Genomic DNA, 19,882 nt, shown 5'->3' with positions numbered 1-19,882 from the left:
ATTCATATGAATAGCGTAAAAGGGTTCCCTTTTCACCACATTCTCACCGGCACTTGTCTCATCTTGATGATAGCCATTCTAACAGGTGTGAGTTGATAACTCATTATGGTATTGATTTGCATTTTTCTGATGGTTGGTCACGTGGCATATTTTTACATATGCCTATTGGCCGTTTTGATGTCCTCTTTGGAAAAATGTCTGTTTAGTTCTGTCCATTTAAAATCAGGGTTTGTTGTTATTGAGTTGTATGAATTCTTTACATGTATTGAATATTAACCCCTTATCTGATGTACATTTAGTTTCTTTTGCTGTGCAGACGTTTTTGAGGTTGATGTAGTTCCATTTGCTGACTTCTGCTTTTGCTGAATGCTTTTGGCATCATATTCAAATCACTGCCAAGACCAGTGTCCAGAAGCTTCTTCTCTACATTTTTTCCTGTTGCTTCTCCATTTAAAGAAGAAGTTTTCTGAAAGTTTCAAGCTTTCTACAGCATTTCCCAAGATACTGAGGAGGGACAACCAGAAATAAGACAGGATAGTATACCCCACCCAGTTGTGTGCTGGTAAATGTTTGACCATCAGCTCTCTGGAGCCTTGCTTTGTAGTGTTTGCCAATTTCTGTGGTGTAAATATTCTCATGGTGGCTAATATCAAACCATCAACAGCTTGACGGGATATCCTGTCTTCAAAACATAATAGTTGGCTCTCCTGAGCTGGTAAGCACTGGCTTCAGCACATCACTGGGTCTGTTGCTCTCTGTATATAATGACCTTTGTCTTCCCAATGGTCTAATAAGCTCCCTAAGGGATACAATTGTATTCTTGATCTCTTATAGGCCAATGGTACTAGCATGGTTATAGACACAAAAGTATCAAAGAAACTTTCCTAAGGGTATATTGCTTTCCTAGAGCAGCTGTATTGCTAACAGCAGGGAGACTTGGGGGTGGGGAGGGGACAGAAAGGCTGCCTCCTCTTTCCACCAGCATCAGGGAGGCAGTAAAGGAGAGAATATGGGAGCCAGAGATGGTTTTGATAAGGAAATCAGGCTCACTGAAAGTCCGATTAAAATACTGTAAGAATTCAGCTCAGCTTCACAACCAGATCTGATTAACACACTCTCTTTAACTTACAGAGTAGTTTATTTCCTGTCCAGGATCTGGTATATACTTCGGTGATGAGAATGAGATCTCTGAAGAAACAGATTTGTGGTTTTCATCACAGACTGCCTAGTAAAGTGCCAAAGACTCAGCAGAAGGGCATGAAAATAGCTATAAAGGTATAACCTAACTGTATTGTTGACAGTGTGTGGAAGACCAAATGGGCCAGAGAGCTCCAAGAGGCCCTAAGGGCTCAGTAAATAATAACCTTTCAGTGAGATTAAAAAAAAAAAAAAAAAAAAAGGAAAAGGACTAAGATTGAAAGAGGGTGATCTCTAATGAAATGAACTTGTTCTTAGTTTTTTTTTGGAATTGGGAAAGAATTATAGGTGTGAAACCACAAACTGAAAAAAGCCCATGACAGCAGTATGGTCCAGAAATCCTTGAACAGTATCTCCTGTAACATAGTCCCCCTGGGAGACTAGACAGTGTCAGCGGAGGGAAAAATTGGTAGACAGGCCTGAATTCTGTCCACTCACTGAAGACCTTGATGTGGGAGATCTAGTGTCCTGAATTAGGAGGCAACAGACACCTCTAGGCTTTACATGTGTAGCGGGCTGTCTTGAAATCCTGCATATCTCCTATTGTTTACGCATATGCGTCGTACTTTAGGACTATTGAAATCATGATAAAACTGTGGTGATAGTGTTTATCCTCTATTTATGACTTAAGATACCTCCAGGAGTATTGGAATAGGAGGATATATTACTACCCAGCAATATTCTTTAAAACAGAATTCTTAGGGAGTTTATAAAAATGGGCCTGGATCTTTGCCTTATAAATGGAATGGTATGTATAAATTAGGCACTGAAATTAGGTTACTGATATAATCATAGAGCATATTTTGTGAGGGTTTTTTTTTAATTTATTAGAGAGCGAGAGAGCACGCATTAGTGGGGGAGGAGCAGAGGGAGAGGGAGAGAGAAAATCCCATGCAGGCTCTACCCTGTCAGTGCAGAGCCCAACATGGGCCTCAATCTCACAAACCTGTGAGATCATGACCTGAGCTGAAACTAAGGGCTGGGTGCTTAACCGAGCCACCCAGGCGCCCCTGTGAAGAGCTTTTTGAGTTGTGGAAGGGCTTATATGATGCATCTACACTTTTGTCCTTGTTACTTAAGAGGCATTCAGCCAGCAAGCCAGCAAACATTTACTGGATATCTACTATATTTCAGGTAACTATGTTGGGTACTGGGAATACTGATTTTAGTTAAGACATGGTCTTTGATGTCAGTAAGCTTACATTCCACTGGGGGGAGCCAAATATATAAATAAGCACAATGACTGCTGAATGTGCGGGTGTGGAAAGGTGTGTGTGGAGTGGGGGAGGGTGTCAGAAGGAATTAGACAGATTGGCTCCAGGACTGGTCAGGAAAAATCTTCTTGGGGAAGGTTCCCCTGAGCATGTGTTTTTTGAGGCTGCTGAGGTGAGCAATGGCACTGTTAGGCTTTTATGTGAAGATAACCTGAGGGACCAGTGATCAGACCTTTGGCCTGAGTCTCCTGATTCACGCACTTGCTCAATCTCACTGATTCACCCAGTCTAAGCAAAAATTCCCCCTACAAGTTCAAGATGTATACCTCAGAGAAGCACATACACACCATCAAAGCCTGAGCCACATGTAAGCAATGTCTGAGTAGCCCAGGCTTTAGAAATTATCTCTTCTTTATTGCCACATCCATATAAAAAGTTTGATATTATTTGGATTGGTAAAAGGCAGGCACAGTGTATATAAAAAAAAGGTGTAGTAAGTTAAAAAATATATGGCTTTAGTGCTTGGAAAAACAATTATGGATTGCTTCTTTGGTTTAATTATCCAGGCGATCGAAATTCTGGGTTTGAAACTCTTGGAAGTCCTCTGGGATGGTGTCTGCAAACCAGAACAGGCACAGCAGGGTTAGTAAAGTTCCTTCCACCTGGAATCCGGGACCATCTCGTGCTGCGCAAGCATCCTGTAGGGGTCACTGTCAGCCTAAGCAACAGGCCCCTGAAGCCTCCACAGCCATTTTCTACTTCAGGCTGCTTTGCAAATTGTTGGCTTAAAGCCCGGGAGTGCTCATTCATAGGCCTAGAGGAAATTAGCAGGCAGAATGGATTTTGAGTGTGATTATGTCTGAGCCATGAGAAAATAAAGGCTGCCGTAAATTAAATCTGAGTGAATTTCTCACTGAACCCCAAATCCTAAGCCAAGCAGTTAAATTCTGTGGGTCTCAATGTCCTCATCTACCAAGTAGGAAAAATGAGATCTACCATTTACTTTGGTTACACAGAGACTGTTACATTTTAACGAATATGCCGCATGAGCTTGGAGCTCCTGAGAAGAAAATGTGCTGTAAAAATAAGGGGGCGTTTTCTGATTAATGACAGTAATAATATTGTATAGTAACAAGAATGCACATTACCATTGCAGCGATATTTGAGGTTGGACCAAATGATGTTTTCTTGGGAGAAGCAGAACACGCCAAGCCGGCCTCCACGCATGGTGGTGTCTATGGTGACCCCGGAGTCAGCTACCAACTCAGAGCCTTCATAAAAGCGCACTCTGCGGACAACACAGCCCAAGCCGGTCTTCATGAACCTCAAACCCAAGTCAAGGTGAAGCACCCACTGTGGGACCCAGGGGCCCCACTTAAAAAAATTTTTTTTTTTTTTTAATTTTTGAGAGAGAGAGCATGAGCTGGGAAGGGTCAGAGAGAGAGGGAGACACAGAATCCAAAGCAAGCTCCGGGCTCCGAGCTGTCAGCACAGAGCCTGACAGGGAGCTCAAACCCAGGGACCACAAAATCGTGACCTGAGCCAACCAGCTAACTGACTGAGCCACCCAGGTGCTCCTGAGGGGCCTCACTTCTTAAATACCCACATCTTTGCTGTTTCATACTCCATTTTTCACAGCCCTGGGTTGTGCTCCAACTGTGACCCCTTCCCTCTTGGACTGGAAGTTCCATGAGGTCAAGGACTGTATGTTCCTGTCCTCCCATATTCTTTCTCTCCAAAAGCCTAACACAATGCTGGGCATAGAGTCATATTCGATGGGTACTTGCTGATGAGTTAAAGAGAAACCACAGTGTGAACCATGGCCAAGAGGCTTTGTGACCTCATTGTCCTGTGAGTTACCTTGTCCAGACAACATACTGAAAAATCACTGCTTTTCCTGAGGTCTGACTGGTAGCGCCTGGTTCAATCTCAGAATAGTGATCCTCCACGGGACCAACAGCCCTCCCCTAAACAAGGGCTTTAGAAATTTGTGGCTCTTTGTCTGGCATTTTATGACAGAAGCCAGGGAAGCTGAATGGCTTACAAAGCCCTGGAGAGAACAGTCACAACTTGTCCTGCATCCTATACTCCTTTGGAGTGTTCCTTCAGACACCTGGGTAGGTGAAAACCCTGCTTAAAATTATCAGGGCGGGCCTAGACCCTAACTTCCATTTACTTGAGAACATCAAGTATTTTTTGCACTGTTTTAATATATACTGAATTTGGGGGGGGGGGTAGATTGAGAAACGACTACTTTGTTTTGCTTAAAAAGAGGTGTTCACCTTGTTAGAAGTTAACTCACCAGCAGAAAAACCTGCATTAGAATGTCACTGCTTCTATTTCATTTTGTGTTGTGGTGTAGTGGTGTTTAAGCATTTACATGATTTTGTCATAAATTATTATTTTTCTCTTACAGTGTTAGGGAATTAGTTTTGCAAATTATGTGCAGGCAGATTGTATATTCTATGACTGCATTTTGGGACAGAAAAGAAGGCATTAGGCTTCATAAGGCTCAGAACATGAATGTCTTACTGTGCGACAAACAGTACATTTGACTAAATGCTCAAAGAAGAACAAAACATGAATTAGCCACCATGATTTTCTTTTTTCCACCAGGCTGGTTTCCTGGTCAGGAGACTGCAACTGGTCTACATAAGCTGTCGTTGGTGGTGATCTGCACGTTTGAGGAATGAGCAAGTAAGTACATGGTCTAAATTTCAAAGATGTAGCCTAAGCCATCCTCATTTCTGAGAAGAGTTTTTAGTGCTTGTTTTTTAAATAGTCCTATAGGGAAATGAGGCAGATGGTGTTGGCTCACGTGAAGATCCGTTCCTGCCGCATGTGGTACAGGCCCGAGAGTGGGGAGACCAAGGTAAAAGGAGATACAGGCACTGTCTTCAGGGCGTTGATAGTCCAGAGGGGAAGAGACCAAAAAAGGGACCCACCGCAGTGCAGCATGAATATTCGTGAACAAGCCACCATACAGGGCAGGTGTGGATAGGAGGCTTACCCAGGCCTTGCCTCACAGTGGTCAGCATGGCAGAAAGGGGGTCACCACTCAAGCACCTCCTTCCCCAACGCTGACACCTCCCGTGCAGAAAGTCCCTCTACCCCCAGTTGGGCCGTAATGTCCAGCTGGTTAGTTTGAGCTTGGGTGTCTTTCTCCTACTACTTTTCTGGGAGCCATGGCCTGAGTCTTGGAAGCATGCCCCTGGAGGGCCATACAGGGTCAGGGCGGTGAAGGCTCTGTGACGTACAATGAGGATGTGCTTTGCTTCAAGTGCAAGGTGAGATGTCTTCCACGTACCTTATGTAGCCCACCTGGGGCCTGTGCTGCAGGAACCAGCGGTAGGACACCTTGTCCTTCCAGCCCACGTTCCTCGAGTCCTTCCACAGCAGCCGGACCTGGTCACTCGTGTCCCCGGTGTGCCACAGGGAGTTGCGGAGATGCTCCCCTGGGCCTGTCTTAGACTTAACAGCCTGGAAAGGACACAAGCACGGTAGAACCAAATACACAGACCACCCTTCCTGGGTCCCTGGGGTGGTGACTTCATGGTTACAATCTGGCTGTCTTGGATTTGGACAAAAGCGTAAACACTTAAATGCCCTTTCTCCTGAGGTGACCTTCAACCCTTTAATAACCAGCTCTGGCTGATACCCCACTAACCCATTCCACTTTTTTTCCTGCTGTAAATCCATTGCTCCCCACATGTGTTTCTGAGAGCTCTAAAGTGTGCCTTTTCTCCAAGCAGGAGTGAGGGAGGCAGCGGCTCAGCCCTCCTGTACACAGCTGGCCCCATCAAGGGAACAGATTAGCCAGTTAAACTGGTATGTTGTGCCTGGTGACATACCCCCAAATCTCTCCCAACTCTTGAGCCCTACTCAGACTGACATTTTCACCATCAGTCACCCAGAGGTTAGGACACAGCTTGTACCCAAGAATGAAGGCCAAGCCCTGGGTGTACTGTAGCACAAACACCTCGATTTCACAGATGAACTAAATGCTACATGGGACAACAGAGGATTTAAAAAGAGGGCTCCGAAGAGAGATGAGTATCTTAGAGCTGTTGGTACCTTAAGCTGGATGCCAGGTTCCGCCACAGCGCGGAATGGCGTGGCTTGCCAATATGTCTGCTCTGTCTGCTTCCACATGACTACGTAGAAGCTGGAACTGTCTTGGTAACCAAAGATGAAGCCAGCGTAGTCATCGTCTGTCTGGGTGTTTACGTGGAAGGTCCCTTCAAAGTCAACTCCGTTGAATGCCGTGTACCCTGCAGGGATCAGAAGAAGATCAGAGAGGCAGACCAGCCACATGAGGAGCTGCAACGAGTGGATTCTATACACGTGCTCCTGATGCCCTGGACATACCCACTGCCAGGCCAGGATCGCTGTTCATAGTCTGCACAATCTCCATGCCCTGCAGAGAGAGTTGAAGGCCATCTTAGAGGGTGGAGAAAGCGCAAGGAAGCCCAGAGCCTCTGGCACCATTGGCGAGTGGTCAGCAAGGTCTGACCTCCACACAAAGATTTAATTACCTGAGGAACTGTTCTACCTTGTTATGTCCTCAAAGAAAGCACATACTTGTGAGGGGGGAAAGAGAAGCTGAATAGAGATTATTTTGCTAAAACTGTAGTTAAGGGTTTATTGAATCAGCTTAATTGAGAGAACATAGACTTCTAATGAATGTGACTTCCTGGGTGACACTAAAAAACCCAAGCCTCTCTGTGCCTGCTCTTTGTAGCTACACAATAAGGAAGACATGCAGGAGGCAGTCCCCCGGAGAGATCAGTAGCATGGCTCTGGGGTCAGATTGCCTGGGTCCCAGTTCCAGCATTCTTAGCCATCACCTGCATTGCTACCCGGAGCAATCATTTCGGATTGATGGGACTTGATGTGTAAAACAGGGCTAATGAAAGTGCTCTGTCATAGGGTGATTATGAGGAGTAAGTGCAGTCCGAAACAGTGCCCCCTGTCACTGTTACCCACTTCTCCCAGGACGACCTGTGCTGAGAGGCAGAGCTGAGCTGCTGTTGACCACGTGACGCTTACCTGGTTCAGGACCACCCAATTGGGATCAATCTGGGCATCCCCTTCAGGGTCCAGGACTACTGTCTGGTAGGCCCTGAAGTCGGTCAATGTGACCTCCGCATTCTCTGGGCAGACATCGATCCGATCGATGACCTGGTCCTGGTCAAAGTCAGTCTCACAGATGTCTCCCACGCCATCTCCTGGGTGGGGCGGGGGAGGAGGAGAGGAGCTGGCTACCGCCCACTCCGTGCTTGACGGAGACAGGGCTGGGCAAGGAGCTGGAGGGAGCCCATACCCCACCTCCAGGGCTATGACACCCCACCTCCAGGGCTATGACTCTCCACCCATGTGGGCAGAGGAGCCCAGCAGCAGCCATGTCTGAGGTGGCCCCGAGCCCCATCCTGGAGTCATCATGGTTGGTTGCTGAACCCCACTGTAGGTGACCAAAAGAATTTTCTGGGGGTAGAGTGGTGTGGTAGGCAACTCTATAAAACTGATCTTGTCAGAAACCTTGGGTCAAGATGCTGGGGTTCACCAAGTGGTGAATCTTAAGGCTGATCTTACATAAGCAAACATCTATAGTACTTTCTCTAGAACATATGAAAAACAGGGAAATTATCATCACCAGACAGTCTCTAAGACCAGCTGGTGATCCTTAGGCTCTCTGGCTCCTCTGGCTCATGGTTTGTTTTGTTCAGCTGACCTGGTATTAAGATATTTGAACTGAACTGCTGAGCTGTGGATGGGCGTACCCTCCCCCACTCGCCAAGGTCCTCACTACTCTGTGTCATTTCTGGCTTTGTGCACACTCTTCCTTACTGGCCTCGCCTCTGTAGCCATCTGAGCTTGGGACTCCTGTGAGACGAGCAGCTCCCCAAGCCCTTTGAGGGGAATCGTGTGGCTGCTTCCCTGGCCCACGTGACCTCATCCCAGGGCTACTCAGAGGCTGCAGGGCAGTGCTTCTCTGACGGAGCTCGCCAGTGGTGTCTACCAGCTGTCTGCTGACCACCCAAACTGTGGCTCCTCAGAGAGGCCCTAGGAGAAGCGTGCCACCGTGTGCCTGGCAGAAGGGAGCCTGGGGGCCCCCGTGCAACCCGAGGCTGAGCCCGCCTACTGTTGCTATCCTCCTGGGCTGGGTTGGGGACCAGCCGGCAGTTGTCTGGTCCCGGGGGCACCACGTCTGGGATGCCATCGTTGTCATCATCATCATCACACTCGTCACCGATGCCATCCTTATCAGTGTCCAGCTGGGCGCTGTTAATGACGGTGGGGCAGTTGTCTGTGCTGTCCTGGTGTCCATCTCCATCACTGTGGGAGGAGGAAGAGGTGGTTTGTGGCACAGGTGACCGGAGAGCAGGGAGGAAGTGAGAGTTGGGTGTGGGGGCTTGGTCTCTGTTGACCCACATGTCCTTAGACAGGGCTGCCCTGTGGGCCTCCGAGACCATTTTCTCCACTTCCTCATCTTGTTGAAACAAGCACATCATATCCTACTCAAGAAGATAAAGGTTGATTTCTGGTTTTGTGACCAGATGTTCCTATCAGTCCCTGGGGACTGTGATCACCTCCCCACACCCCGCCACCTCCAGCTGAGACTGTGCAAAGGGAACAAAGTGAGGGGCAGTGAAGCCAGGCTGCTTAGTGAATCCTGGCTCAGCCACTTACTAGCATGCAGCCCCAGGCGTGATACTTGACCCCTCTGTGGCTCAGTGTCTACATCTGTAAAATGGGAGTCACAGAGCCTACCTCATTGCGTTGTTATGAAGATTAAATGCTTCTGTGATTAGAATTTTGCATATTGCAATTTAATCTATGACAGAGTACTTGTATGTGCTGGCTCCTAGGAAGCCCTCCAGTGTTTTCCATTCCTCTTCACAATCCCTGGCCAGCAGACCCAAGAAGGATCATATGTGCATGCCTCAGGAAGAATGGCAGAGAGGAGGGGGCGGCCCCTGCCTGAGAGGCAAGCATGGAGGCTGGGCTCAGTCCTGCTCTAAAGCACTTCTCAGAACCCTCATTCTCCACCTGACATTTCTTTTTTCCAGGCCTTAGAGCCACTCGAGGAGGAGACTGCCCTGTCCCCAGAGTTTTTTTCCCCGTGTTGATGGAGGCCCTCTTTGGCTACTCTGTATCAGAGCAGATGTCCCTTTCACCTCATTCTACCCATGGCCTATCCCAGACAGGGGAGGGAAGCCAGACACCAGCCCATGCCCTCCAGGCCACATGTCCCAGATGGGTCCCAGAGAAAACGAGGCCAACCTGGGCAAGTAGAAGATGACATGGCTCAAACAGCGGAATTCCTGTGCCTGTAGCAGGGCTGACTTTTAAATCCTAAGATCGAGCCGTTTCCATCAGCAGCCATTCTATACGGCCTTGCACATTTTTATGCAAAAACAAGCAGTTCCTGTCCTCCTCCCGAAGGTTCAAGTTTATGGGAATTAGAATGTAGCAGAATGAGTCATTTATTTTAGGCAAATATCTACAGGGTGACAGGATAGGATATTTTAGAGATTCCGTAGATGGCAGTCGGTGCAAGACCACCTGCACCAAGGAACATTCTTGATGTCCATCCCTTAGGGAAGGTTCCACTTAAAAATGGAGACCTCCTAGGGCAGACTCTGTGGCCCTCTCCTCGTGTGGTGGTAACAATAACACAGCCACTGTTTGGTGCAGGTCACCTGTGGACCAGCACTCTGCCAGCAGCGTTACCTACTTTAGCTTTTATTCTTACAGAACCTGCAAGGTGCATTTAATTCTCTCTACTTTGCAGATGAAGAAACTGAGACTGCATTGAGAAGTAGGATTAAGTGCACTTGGCTGACACATACTTTGCAGCAAGGACACTGAGCACAAGGACAGAAATGGGACTTTATGGCAGCTGTCCTTGCACAAGGTTGGGCTCAAGAACCACTGGGGATAGGGCCACCTCCCAGGGGTTGAGAAGGGAGGCCCTGCTTTGCCTTCCAGGGTCTTTTCCCTCTCTCATCCCTGTCCTGCCGCCCCGACAAGCATCCCTGATGGAGATGAAAGGGGACAGAGCCTAGGACCACAGGCGCCTCCAGGGCAGAGATACACTTGTCTGTGTTCTTGCTAATGTTGCTACAGCATCTGATCCAGCCCTGTGTCTTAATATAGGACTACATCGTGTGGGGCTAGACGGGTTGACAAAACTCATTTGCACAGGACAATACCACCAATAAGGGGACACAACACGAAAAAATTCCAAGGACAATGAAATAACAGTGATCTCTCAGCAAACTGACAGTTTCCTATTTTGGGATGATGGTGAAGCTTCCCTGAGCTGAAAGACTATAATAATAAAAGAGCTCATACCTACTGAGTGCTAGCTATGTAAGGGAAGCTGTGATGTGCACTCTTTGTAAATTAACTCCATCTTCACAACAGACCTGGCTACGTGCCATTGTCGTCCCCATTTTTCAGATGAGAAAACTGAGGCACAGAGATTTGATGACCTGCTTAAGGTTAGGTAGTTTGTAAGTGAAGGGGTTGGGATTTATCTAGCTGTGTATCATCCAGAGCCCGGGTCTGAAGCATGATGCTCTACTGCCTCTCCTGTGCTAGAATCTCACTTGCTGGAGTGCCTCGTGGCCCCTCCTGACACCGTCACCTGGCTATAGAGAACTTTCAAGGAAGTGCGGTGACCCTGGCCAGAGGCAGGGCTATTTTCCCACCAGTAGCTCAATCTCTCTCAATGTATTCAGAGAGATCCCAAAGCAAGGTAGCAGCAGAAAGCTCCGAAAGCTAAAATTTCCTCTAAATTTTTCATCGGGCCTTAATGCAGCTGAGAAATGTGCCATACCTGTCCTGATTGGTGTCACAGGAGTCCCCAACCAGGTCGTTATCCACATCAGACTGCAAAGAGAACAGAGCATGTAATTATTTATCCCTGGGCCTTCATGCACAGAACGTTCCAGAGAAGGCAGATCTGGCCCCTCACCACTGCATCTCAGGAAGTCTCTCTGGAATTGGGTTGGTGCAGAACTGCAAAAGGACAGCACCATATTGGTGTAGGCACAATGCTGAATTGTCAAAAAAGCCTTCCAAAATATCAAGCCACATGGCTGGGCTGCCTACACACCAGATGAGCTGATTGAAAAGGGCGCCGGGGCAGGATGGTGGCAGGTGGAGACGTGGAACTCTGGCACGGGTCTGAGGAGAGCCAGCCAAAGGCATGGGGACAAGGCAAACTGATTTGGCTTTGCTTCTGCATGTTGGAATTAAGCCAGAATGGGAGTGAGTCACAGAGGGCAACAATGACGCCCCTCTCTCAGGGCTTTAAAAATACATGACACATCATACCCAATTATCCAGACAGGAAGTGAGAAGGGAAACAACACGGCGCTAACTGAACTTCATCTGAAATGTCCAGACATAGGCTGTATAGGGGCTTGGGGACTAAAAGGGCACAGGCTCCCAAAGGTTAGTTTCCATGCTACATTTTCCTTCCAGCAAAAAGACTTGTTTTGGGCATCATTAAATTCCTACTACTAAGGCACTCTACATAGGCACTCTACAGCCCATGAGATTAACCCAGAGGGCCTTAGGTCTCATGAAGCGTTCTTCCTACCACCTCCAGACCTAAGGTGTGCAATTCTACCATGTCTGCTCTGGTAGGTAAGTGCAACAGCAAGGAGCTGAGCCAGTGTGCTCTGCTGTTTTTCTAGGCACCCATCTTCTCAACGTTTTTTTTTTTTTTTTTTTTTTTTTTTTTTTTTTATTTATTTTTGGGACAGAGAGAGACAGAGCATGAACGGGGGAGGGTCAGAGAGAGGGGGAGACACAGAATCGGAAACAGGCTCCAGGCTCCGAGCCATCAGTCTAGGCACCCGTCTTAAAGAATCTTCACATAGGGGAGCTCAGCCTAGAGTATGAGGCCCTCAAACGCTCCTCACCTGGTTAGGGTTACTGACATCAGGACAACTGTCACAGGCATCCCCCACGCCATCACCATCCCTGTCCCGTTGGTCACGATTGGGAACTTTTGGGCAGTTGTCCAGAATGTTTTTTATTCCTACAAGAAAGGAATGGTTCCCTGAGTCAGGTGAACACACAGATCTAGAAGACAGGCTTCAGGGTGCTAAGAGATCAAGCCTCTACCCAGGCCTGGGGTGAGTGACTTCTGTTGAGCTGTGCTCCAAGAGCCACTACCTTTCTCAGCACTTATCTGGATGTACCCTTAAAGGATGGATTCTGGGAGACTTAAAAATGAACAGCGATCTGAGGCATTTCTCCATGCAGTTAGAAGTTGTGCAAGATGTCAAGGACTATCATGTAACCAGATGAAAAGGTCATGAGGGCTAGGTGGGCCAGTCCTGGAGAGGGAGGACCTTGTGGCGATGTGAATAAAGACTGGGACCCAAGGGCTGGGCCCACCGTGCCCCCCCTCTTCCCAACTGTTGTCTGACTATGTCCTGTCATGCAAGCAGCCTGTAATCAGTCATGGTGGGAGTGGTATTTATAGCATAGAAACTGGCAAATGCTACATCTTGGAGCTTTTTTTGGTTTGTTGAACTGGTTTACCAGCATACCACTGGATCTGATCATCAGTAGGGCTTGCAGAGGATGAGGTCATGTTTTAGGGAGGTGTGGATATTCTGGAGCGGTGTGTGTGTGTGTGTGTGTGTGTGTGTGTGTGTGTGTGGTGGGTGAGTAGGTGGAGGGCCGGGAGTGTATTTCTAAAGATTTTCCTTCAAGGCCCTTGTGATGTGAAATATTTTCAAAAACTATCACATCCAGCCTATACTTTGATGATAGTCATCTATATGCTATGGAAGCTACACAGAAACAAATGTTCTGCCTCCCATCCTGAGAGGCTCCAGAGCTCAAACTGTGCTCTGGGGGTTGCCATTCACACAGCCCACACTAGAAGGCCTCTTTAGTGGAGCCTAGAGCTGGCCCACTCCTGCCTCCACACTCTTCCCAGAATAGGCAGGGGAAGGGCCCATCTTCCGGGAGATGCCTGATTCTCCGCAGGAGGAGCCAGACCCAGAATCTGTAGTTTGTGACCCTGCTCAAGGCCCTCTCATGCAATTCTCTGCTCCCAGGAATCTCACAGGTGGGAAGTGGGGGTGGGGGAGATCTACTCTTTCTAGGAAGACACATGGCCTGCAAATACGCTGCTCGAAGTAATCCCCACAAAGTTTCTGGCAAAGATGTAGAATTCCAGAAACACCCAGGGTTATTAAATAGAGGAGTGGGCTATGGAGTCTCCTTCCATAGAAAGAGGCGGGCCAGACACAAGCTGCAGGAAACCACTCCATGTGGGAGGCCTTCTGAGTTAGCAATGCTATTTCTGCTCCTAACAGAGAACAAGGGCAAAAGGACACATGAGTCCCACATAAAAGACAAAGCAAGACAAGCCCACCATCTCCATCCATGTCATCATCACAGGCGTCTCCTTTTCCATCTCCATCAGTGTCTTTCTGGTCATTATTCAGGACATTCCGGCAGTTGTCACAGGCGTCCCCAAAGATATCTTTGTCACTGTTCCTTTGGTCCACATTGTGAGTCAGGACACAGTTATCCTAACGGATCAGAAGACCATTTAATCAGACTTTACTGAATCCCTCCAAGGTCTCCGGTCCTGCAGTGGATGCCAGCCAGCCCCACCCCATTGTCATGTGCTGTCAGAACTCAGGAGAGAGAGCTGCGATGCCAGGGGATCACAGGCATGGCAACTACCATGGGGAATGACTAATACAAATAGGGGACTTCGCAGGCTTTCTTCTGCATCCCTGGTATGTGGCAATTCATGCGCCCGGCTGGCAGAGCAAGTACCTGCTCATTCAGGATCCCGTCTCCGTCAGCGTCGTCGTCACAAGCATCTCCTATGCCATCTCTGTCTGCATCTTCTTGGCCAGAATTTGGCACATACTTGCAATTATCCTAAGGAGAAGAAACAAGAGCTCAGAGAAACATCTGCATCTGACTTTTTTTTCAGCTTTATTGATGTATACCTGGCAAAATTCTAATATATTTGAAGTGTACACTGTGATTATTTAATATACCTTTATGTTGTGAAAGGATTCCCACCATTGAGTTAACACATCCAACATCTCACTGGCTCTTTGTGTGTGGGTGAGAACATTTTTTTTTTTTTTAACATTTTTTATTTATTTTTGGGACAGAGAGAGACAGAGCATGAACGGGGGAGGGGCAGAGAGAGAGGGAGACACAGAATCGGAAACAGGCTCCAGGCTCCGAGCCATTAGCCCAGAGCCTGACGCGGGGCTCGAACTCACTGACCGCGAGATCGTGACCTGGCTGAAGTCGGACGCTTAACCGACTGCGCTACCCAGGCGCCCCTGGGTGAGAACATTTAAGTTCTATCCTTTTAGCCAACTGCAGTTAGACAATACAGGGTTAACAACTATAGTCACCATGTTATACATTAGATCCTCAGGTTTATTCTTCTTATCCCTTTGTATCCCGTCTGTACCCTTTTATCAACCTCTCCATATTTCTCCACCCCCATCTACATCTGTCTTAGGTCAGAAATGATTTCTAACCTCAGGACTGACTGTAGCCGCCTGACTTTCCTGTTGATGGCTGTTTGGCTACGTTTGATATGCAGCTACTTTCAAAATGCAGTTTTAAATGGAACCCTCCCCCATATAAGCTCTGGCTCTGGACAGCCCACAGCGAATGTGATGTTTTTCTTGTGTGCCCTCCTTACCTTCTTGCAGTTCCTGGCAGAGCACGGCAGTTCTTCATCGGGGTAACTGTCAATGTCCACATCCTTTCCGCAGATATAGCCATCGCCAGCCCAACCAATGCCACACTGTGAAGGGAAAGCGCAGGAGAAGTTCGGGAAACCAAGCCTGGGAGGAGGCAGGTGGCTGACAAGGGCCTCAGCTCTGACCCTGTGAATCCCTGCTAATCATATGTGCTTCCCCAGAGGGAGGGCCCAGAGCTACACCGCCTTGTTGGGTAGGATTTTAAAACTATTATTTTTTGAATAGTCTTATGAATCAAAAGGTACAAAGGGAGATAGAACCAAGACTCCTCCCCATTCCTATTTTTTTGGCTCAGGCCATCCATTATTATGTATACTTCCACAGATACAACATGCACAGACAAGCAAATACACGCATTCTTTTTCTTTTGACTTTTAACACAAATGACAGCACCTATATCCATTGTTCTGTACTTTATTTGGAGCTCTTTCCTTATCACTCCAAGTAGATCATGTCACTCTTTTTAGTGGTCACAGATATATCATACCCAAAGTGGTAGGCATGTGCCTTAATGAATTCAACCAGTCCTCTACTGATGGGTGTCTGGTTTTTAAAACATTTTTCTATTGCAAACAAGGCTACAACAAGTTACTCTAGTACATAGGTCATTCTGCACATGTACTGGTGTACTTAGTGTGGAATTCCTGGTTCAAAGGGTATTCGTAATTTAGAGTTACTGTTAACCTGTTCTCCACATGATTATTCAATTTCCTCTCCCAGCAGAAACGAATGCATGTGGCTTTTGTGCCACTTCCCTTATCATTCTTGAACCGCAGTCATATCTCCGATTTTAACAGTCTTCTAAATCAATTTCCATCAAAAGAGTAACCTTCCAAGGTGCTTTACCTTTATTCATGCCCTTTAGCAGAAGAAGATTCCCACAGGTCCAGGGCTGGGCCTGTGTGTTCTCTCCACCCCTGGAAAAGTCTACCCAAGTACCCTGTTGTCACCAGCCCTCACTTCATTGCCAGCATAAGAGGCATCAATAGTTATTCTGTATCAGACCCTACACCCATTGTCTCCAATCCTTACAATGACACTGCAAGGTCATTGTTACCCCATTGTAGGTGAGACAACTAGGCTATTGAGCAAGGATCGCTGGCAAACCGAAGACAAAAGAAGTTATTCAGTAAGTGGTGCCCTGGGCATGAGGTAGGACCTGGGGGCCCAGCCCAGGAACAGGACAGGCACCTGCAGAGGGGGAAGGCAGAACAGAGGAACGAACAGTGAGGAAGAGGACCTGGAAAAGGACAGGGAACCAGAAAGTCAGGGAGAGGACAGAGAGCCTGAGGAACAGAAGCAGGGTTTAAGGAAAAAGAACTTGACATGAATAAACATTAAATTTCCTGGCCTTGCTAATCAAAAGAAGGTGATTGAAGACCAGTGACTTCCTAAGCGGCAGCCTGCCTGTTCTCAATCATCCATGCTTTCCTTCTGCAACCAGGAATTTAGAAGGCAGGAGGCCAAAGACACCCCTCCCGTAAGTGCCCCTATTTCCGTGCAGTTGCTTCAGCGGGCCTTCAGAAGGCCTGGAAAGCTTGGCCATGGGGTATGGTCCTTGACTCATTTTAATGAAAGAAAAAATTTCCTCTAGGAACAAATACATTTTTAATGAGCCATTTTCTGGCAGATTAAATTATTTTAGTAGTCACACCAAGTGTATTAATCCTTTACCATCTGTCGTCGTGCCTTATTACAAATTCAAAAACATATTAAGAGCTCCATCACCCACCATCCCAGGGAAGTCATTAATTTGTTCACAGAAAATTAGGATTTAAACACAGATTTACACTCGCCTCTCAATGGTAATAAACATGCCCAGGCAACAGGAATTAGGCAAGTTGTGGGGTTTTTCCCTCTGACCCAGCCTGCTCCTTTGTCAGGACCTTGTTACAGACTATCTGTGCTGCCAGAGAGAATGCATGTTATTACATTTCTTCAACTTCATTCTAATTCTTCTCATTTCCAATATTTGAAAAGTGATATGCTCCCAGTAGAAAATTTTGTGAGCATAATGATAAAGAAGCCAAAGTTCAAGGTATAGACAAGAGAGAAAGCGTCTCCCAGAATCCATCCTGCAGCTCAGGAGTGACCGTCGTGAACCTGGGAGTCCCACAGTCTGAAGGGCCACCTGCCATGGGCCTGACTTACTGGGAAGCAGCTGAAGTGGCTGACTTCTCAGTGTCTAGAGGCCCTGAGGACTCTGGAGCCTGGGATTTAGGAGTGGGTGTCAGAAAGGGCCCTCTTCTTCACCAAGGGCCCAGCATGCACCCACCTGGCCCGAGACCCACGTCAATTCTCTTGCCAGCCAGCTCCTCCCCAGATGGGCTCCAGGGTTGGGTAATGCATAGGGAGAAGAGTGGCCATCCGCTGAGCTATTCCTGAATCTGGGTGCAGGTGGAGACAGAAAAGTGCCCTCTGTCCCCTCGCGTTCACTGGCAGGAGACAGGAGGGTTCTCTGAGAGTTGCAACAGCCTACCACTTCCCTCCAACCTGCTTCCTGGAGCATCAGGCCAGGTTCTGAAGGACAGCTAGAAAGGATGGCAGTATGCTAATACATTCCCCGAATAAATAGGGCGGTGGATGGGAGGGAGGGAGGGAGGGAAGGCGGCCCCTTCGCTTCTTGCCGCCCACTTCTTGGCCCTCCACAGAGGGTATCTACCACTCTGTGGGTAGATATCTACTCTGTGCTAGAGTGGAGGGAGGGCTCTACCACTGATGTGCCTGAGGGAATGGTGTTGACCCATGACTGACAGGGAGAGAAAAGGCAGCTGATGTTCGATGGACTTCACATTGCTCTCCGCGAACTCAGCTGACCCTGTTACTATTAAATTCTGTGTGTATCTCAATTGAAATGTTTTCACTTCTGAGTACTTTTTACCTGGAAGCAAGGAGAAACTGGGGAGGGCTTGGTGTTTGAAATGGAAGAGGAAAAAAATCATTGAGCAGGTGACAGACAACTTACCACACATGTCACATCCCCTTGCCTCTCTTCAATGCACTGTGCATTCACACTGCAAGGATTCAGCTCAGGATTTCTGCAGCTCCTTTCAGTTTTGCATCCCCTTGTCTGATCACCAGTGTACCCCGGTTTGCAAGGCCCACAGCGGTAAGATCCCTGCAAAGATCAGATGATGAGCTGGGGCTCAGAACTGTGAGCGAGGCGACTGCAGTTGTGTTTATTTTTGTAGGTACTCAGTGATGCCAAGATTTAGGGACACCCATGCCTGCCTCTCCGCCCATGTTTACATCTTGGAAGACTGTGCGAATGTTGAGGAAGACACCGCCAGCCTGGAAGCTGCAGCGAGCCACACGGACGTGAGGGAAGAGCGGGGAAGGCAGAAGAAGGCTAGAGTGAACCACCGTCACCAGGACTTGCCAGCTCTGCCGTGGAAGACAAAAGGGGAAGGGGCTGATGGCGCCAGTGAGGCCCTGGGAGGCAGAGAGCATTTATTCTCAGGACAAGGGAGACGGTTTGATTGAAAAGCATGTTAGGAAAAAACAAGGTTTTTTTTTTAACTGTTCCTTTGGCTTTTTAAAAATGGAATGACAAAGAACAGTTGTACAGAGAAATGTCAATGGCTTTGCACGGAGAATTCTTGATGAGGTAGGCTCCGTGGAGAAGCCTGGCAAATGAGCTGTCAGCCCTGCTACAGCAGCCCTTCTACCGGCCGTGACTTTTTTTTAACAGCTTTACTGAGATGAAATTACATTTCATGAAAGACACCCATGTCACCTGTAGGGTTCAATGATTTCGGTCATTAACAACCTCTTACTGCCAACTCCAAAGGATGCTCTTCAGTGGTCTTCCTCGATCTACTGGCCTTACCGGATTGCTCCATTTGGTCGGTTCTCTCCTTTTCTTGGCTCTTGTTCTTTTTCCTCGGCCCATTTTTGAGGTTCTCCTGAGTTCTACTTTCTAGATGGTTCCACCATCTAGTTTTCTTCCCCCAGGGTGACTTTAGTTATTACCTTTATGTCAGTGTCTCCCAAATCTCTATCTGCAGACTCACTGATAAGGGCCTGGTGAAAAGCTAAGAAGCAACAATCCCTATATATTCCTAGGTAGCCAAGTATGTGGATAGGAACACAGGCTGCAGCTGGAAGTCTTAGGAGAGGTGTGGTCTTGGCCCAGTTACTTTTCTGGAGATGTTTCTTCAACTGTCAAACGGGAATAATAGTGCCTAGTGACATGGTTGTTGTGAGGACTAAAATAAGGGGCTTGATATTTATAAGATGTTTTTAAATTAAAAAAAATGTTTATTTTTCAGAGAGAGAGAGAGTGCAAGTGGAGGAGGGAGAGAGAGAGAGACACCCACAGAAATCCGAAACAGGCTCCGGGCTCTGAGCTGTCAGCACAGAGCCTGATGGCAGGGCTTGAACTCACAAGCTGTGAGGTCATGACCTGAGCCGAAGTCGGACCCTTAACCAACTGAGCCACCCAGGCGCCCCTATAAAATGTTTTTACATACAAGCAAACTAGAGTAATTTTCCTAGGGACAAAGTTTGAAGCAGTCACAAATGGAATCAGCAGGTCTCTTGATGGTTACTGGGCCACACCTCTATCTCGGAATCAGTTGACAAGAACTTTCAGAAATAAAACCATATCTAAATATATACACTTTAGACCTCTTAAGAGCTAAGCATTTTAATACGAATGACTTTTGGAGAGATTTATAAAAATAATGA

At 47.5% G+C, this 19,882-nt stretch overlaps 1 protein-coding gene and 1 long non-coding RNA gene across 2 annotated transcripts in view; one reads left to right on the top strand and one right to left on the bottom strand.

Moving 5' to 3' along the window:
• Positions 1–2,804: 2,804 nt before the first annotated feature.
• Positions 2,805–19,882, bottom strand: part of THBS4 (thrombospondin 4) — a 45,452-nt gene continuing 28,374 nt past the window's right edge. Inside the window, exons 10-22 of the mRNA XM_049649713.1 lie at positions 18,159–18,311; positions 15,133–15,237; positions 14,235–14,342; positions 13,822–13,981; positions 12,350–12,468; positions 11,257–11,309; positions 8,554–8,747; positions 7,461–7,639; positions 6,780–6,828; positions 6,486–6,682; positions 5,719–5,891; positions 3,560–3,699; positions 2,805–3,027 (exon numbers count right to left, since the gene is read on the bottom strand). Coding sequence (XP_049505670.1) covers positions 2,966–3,027; positions 3,560–3,699; positions 5,719–5,891; positions 6,486–6,682; positions 6,780–6,828; positions 7,461–7,639; positions 8,554–8,747; positions 11,257–11,309; positions 12,350–12,468; positions 13,822–13,981; positions 14,235–14,342; positions 15,133–15,237; positions 18,159–18,311 — 1,692 coding nt within the window. The 3' untranslated portion in view covers positions 2,805–2,965. The remainder of the gene's footprint in view (positions 3,028–3,559; positions 3,700–5,718; positions 5,892–6,485; positions 6,683–6,779; positions 6,829–7,460; positions 7,640–8,553; positions 8,748–11,256; positions 11,310–12,349; positions 12,469–13,821; positions 13,982–14,234; positions 14,343–15,132; positions 15,238–18,158; positions 18,312–19,882) is intronic.
• LOC125935779 (uncharacterized) lies at positions 4,159–19,470 on the top strand. Its single transcript, XR_007461789.1, has 5 exons — positions 4,159–4,528; positions 5,028–5,108; positions 6,164–6,239; positions 15,206–15,386; positions 18,385–19,470. It is a non-coding gene; the product is annotated as an uncharacterized LOC125935779 (long non-coding RNA).

The sequence above is a fragment of the Panthera uncia genome, assembly GCF_023721935.1.
Source record: "Panthera uncia isolate 11264 chromosome A1 unlocalized genomic scaffold, Puncia_PCG_1.0 HiC_scaffold_17, whole genome shotgun sequence".
Taxonomy (NCBI): domain Eukaryota; kingdom Metazoa; phylum Chordata; class Mammalia; order Carnivora; family Felidae; genus Panthera; species Panthera uncia.
The sequence above is the reverse complement of the archived record's forward strand: the minus strand, read 5'-3'. Positions and strand labels throughout refer to the sequence as shown.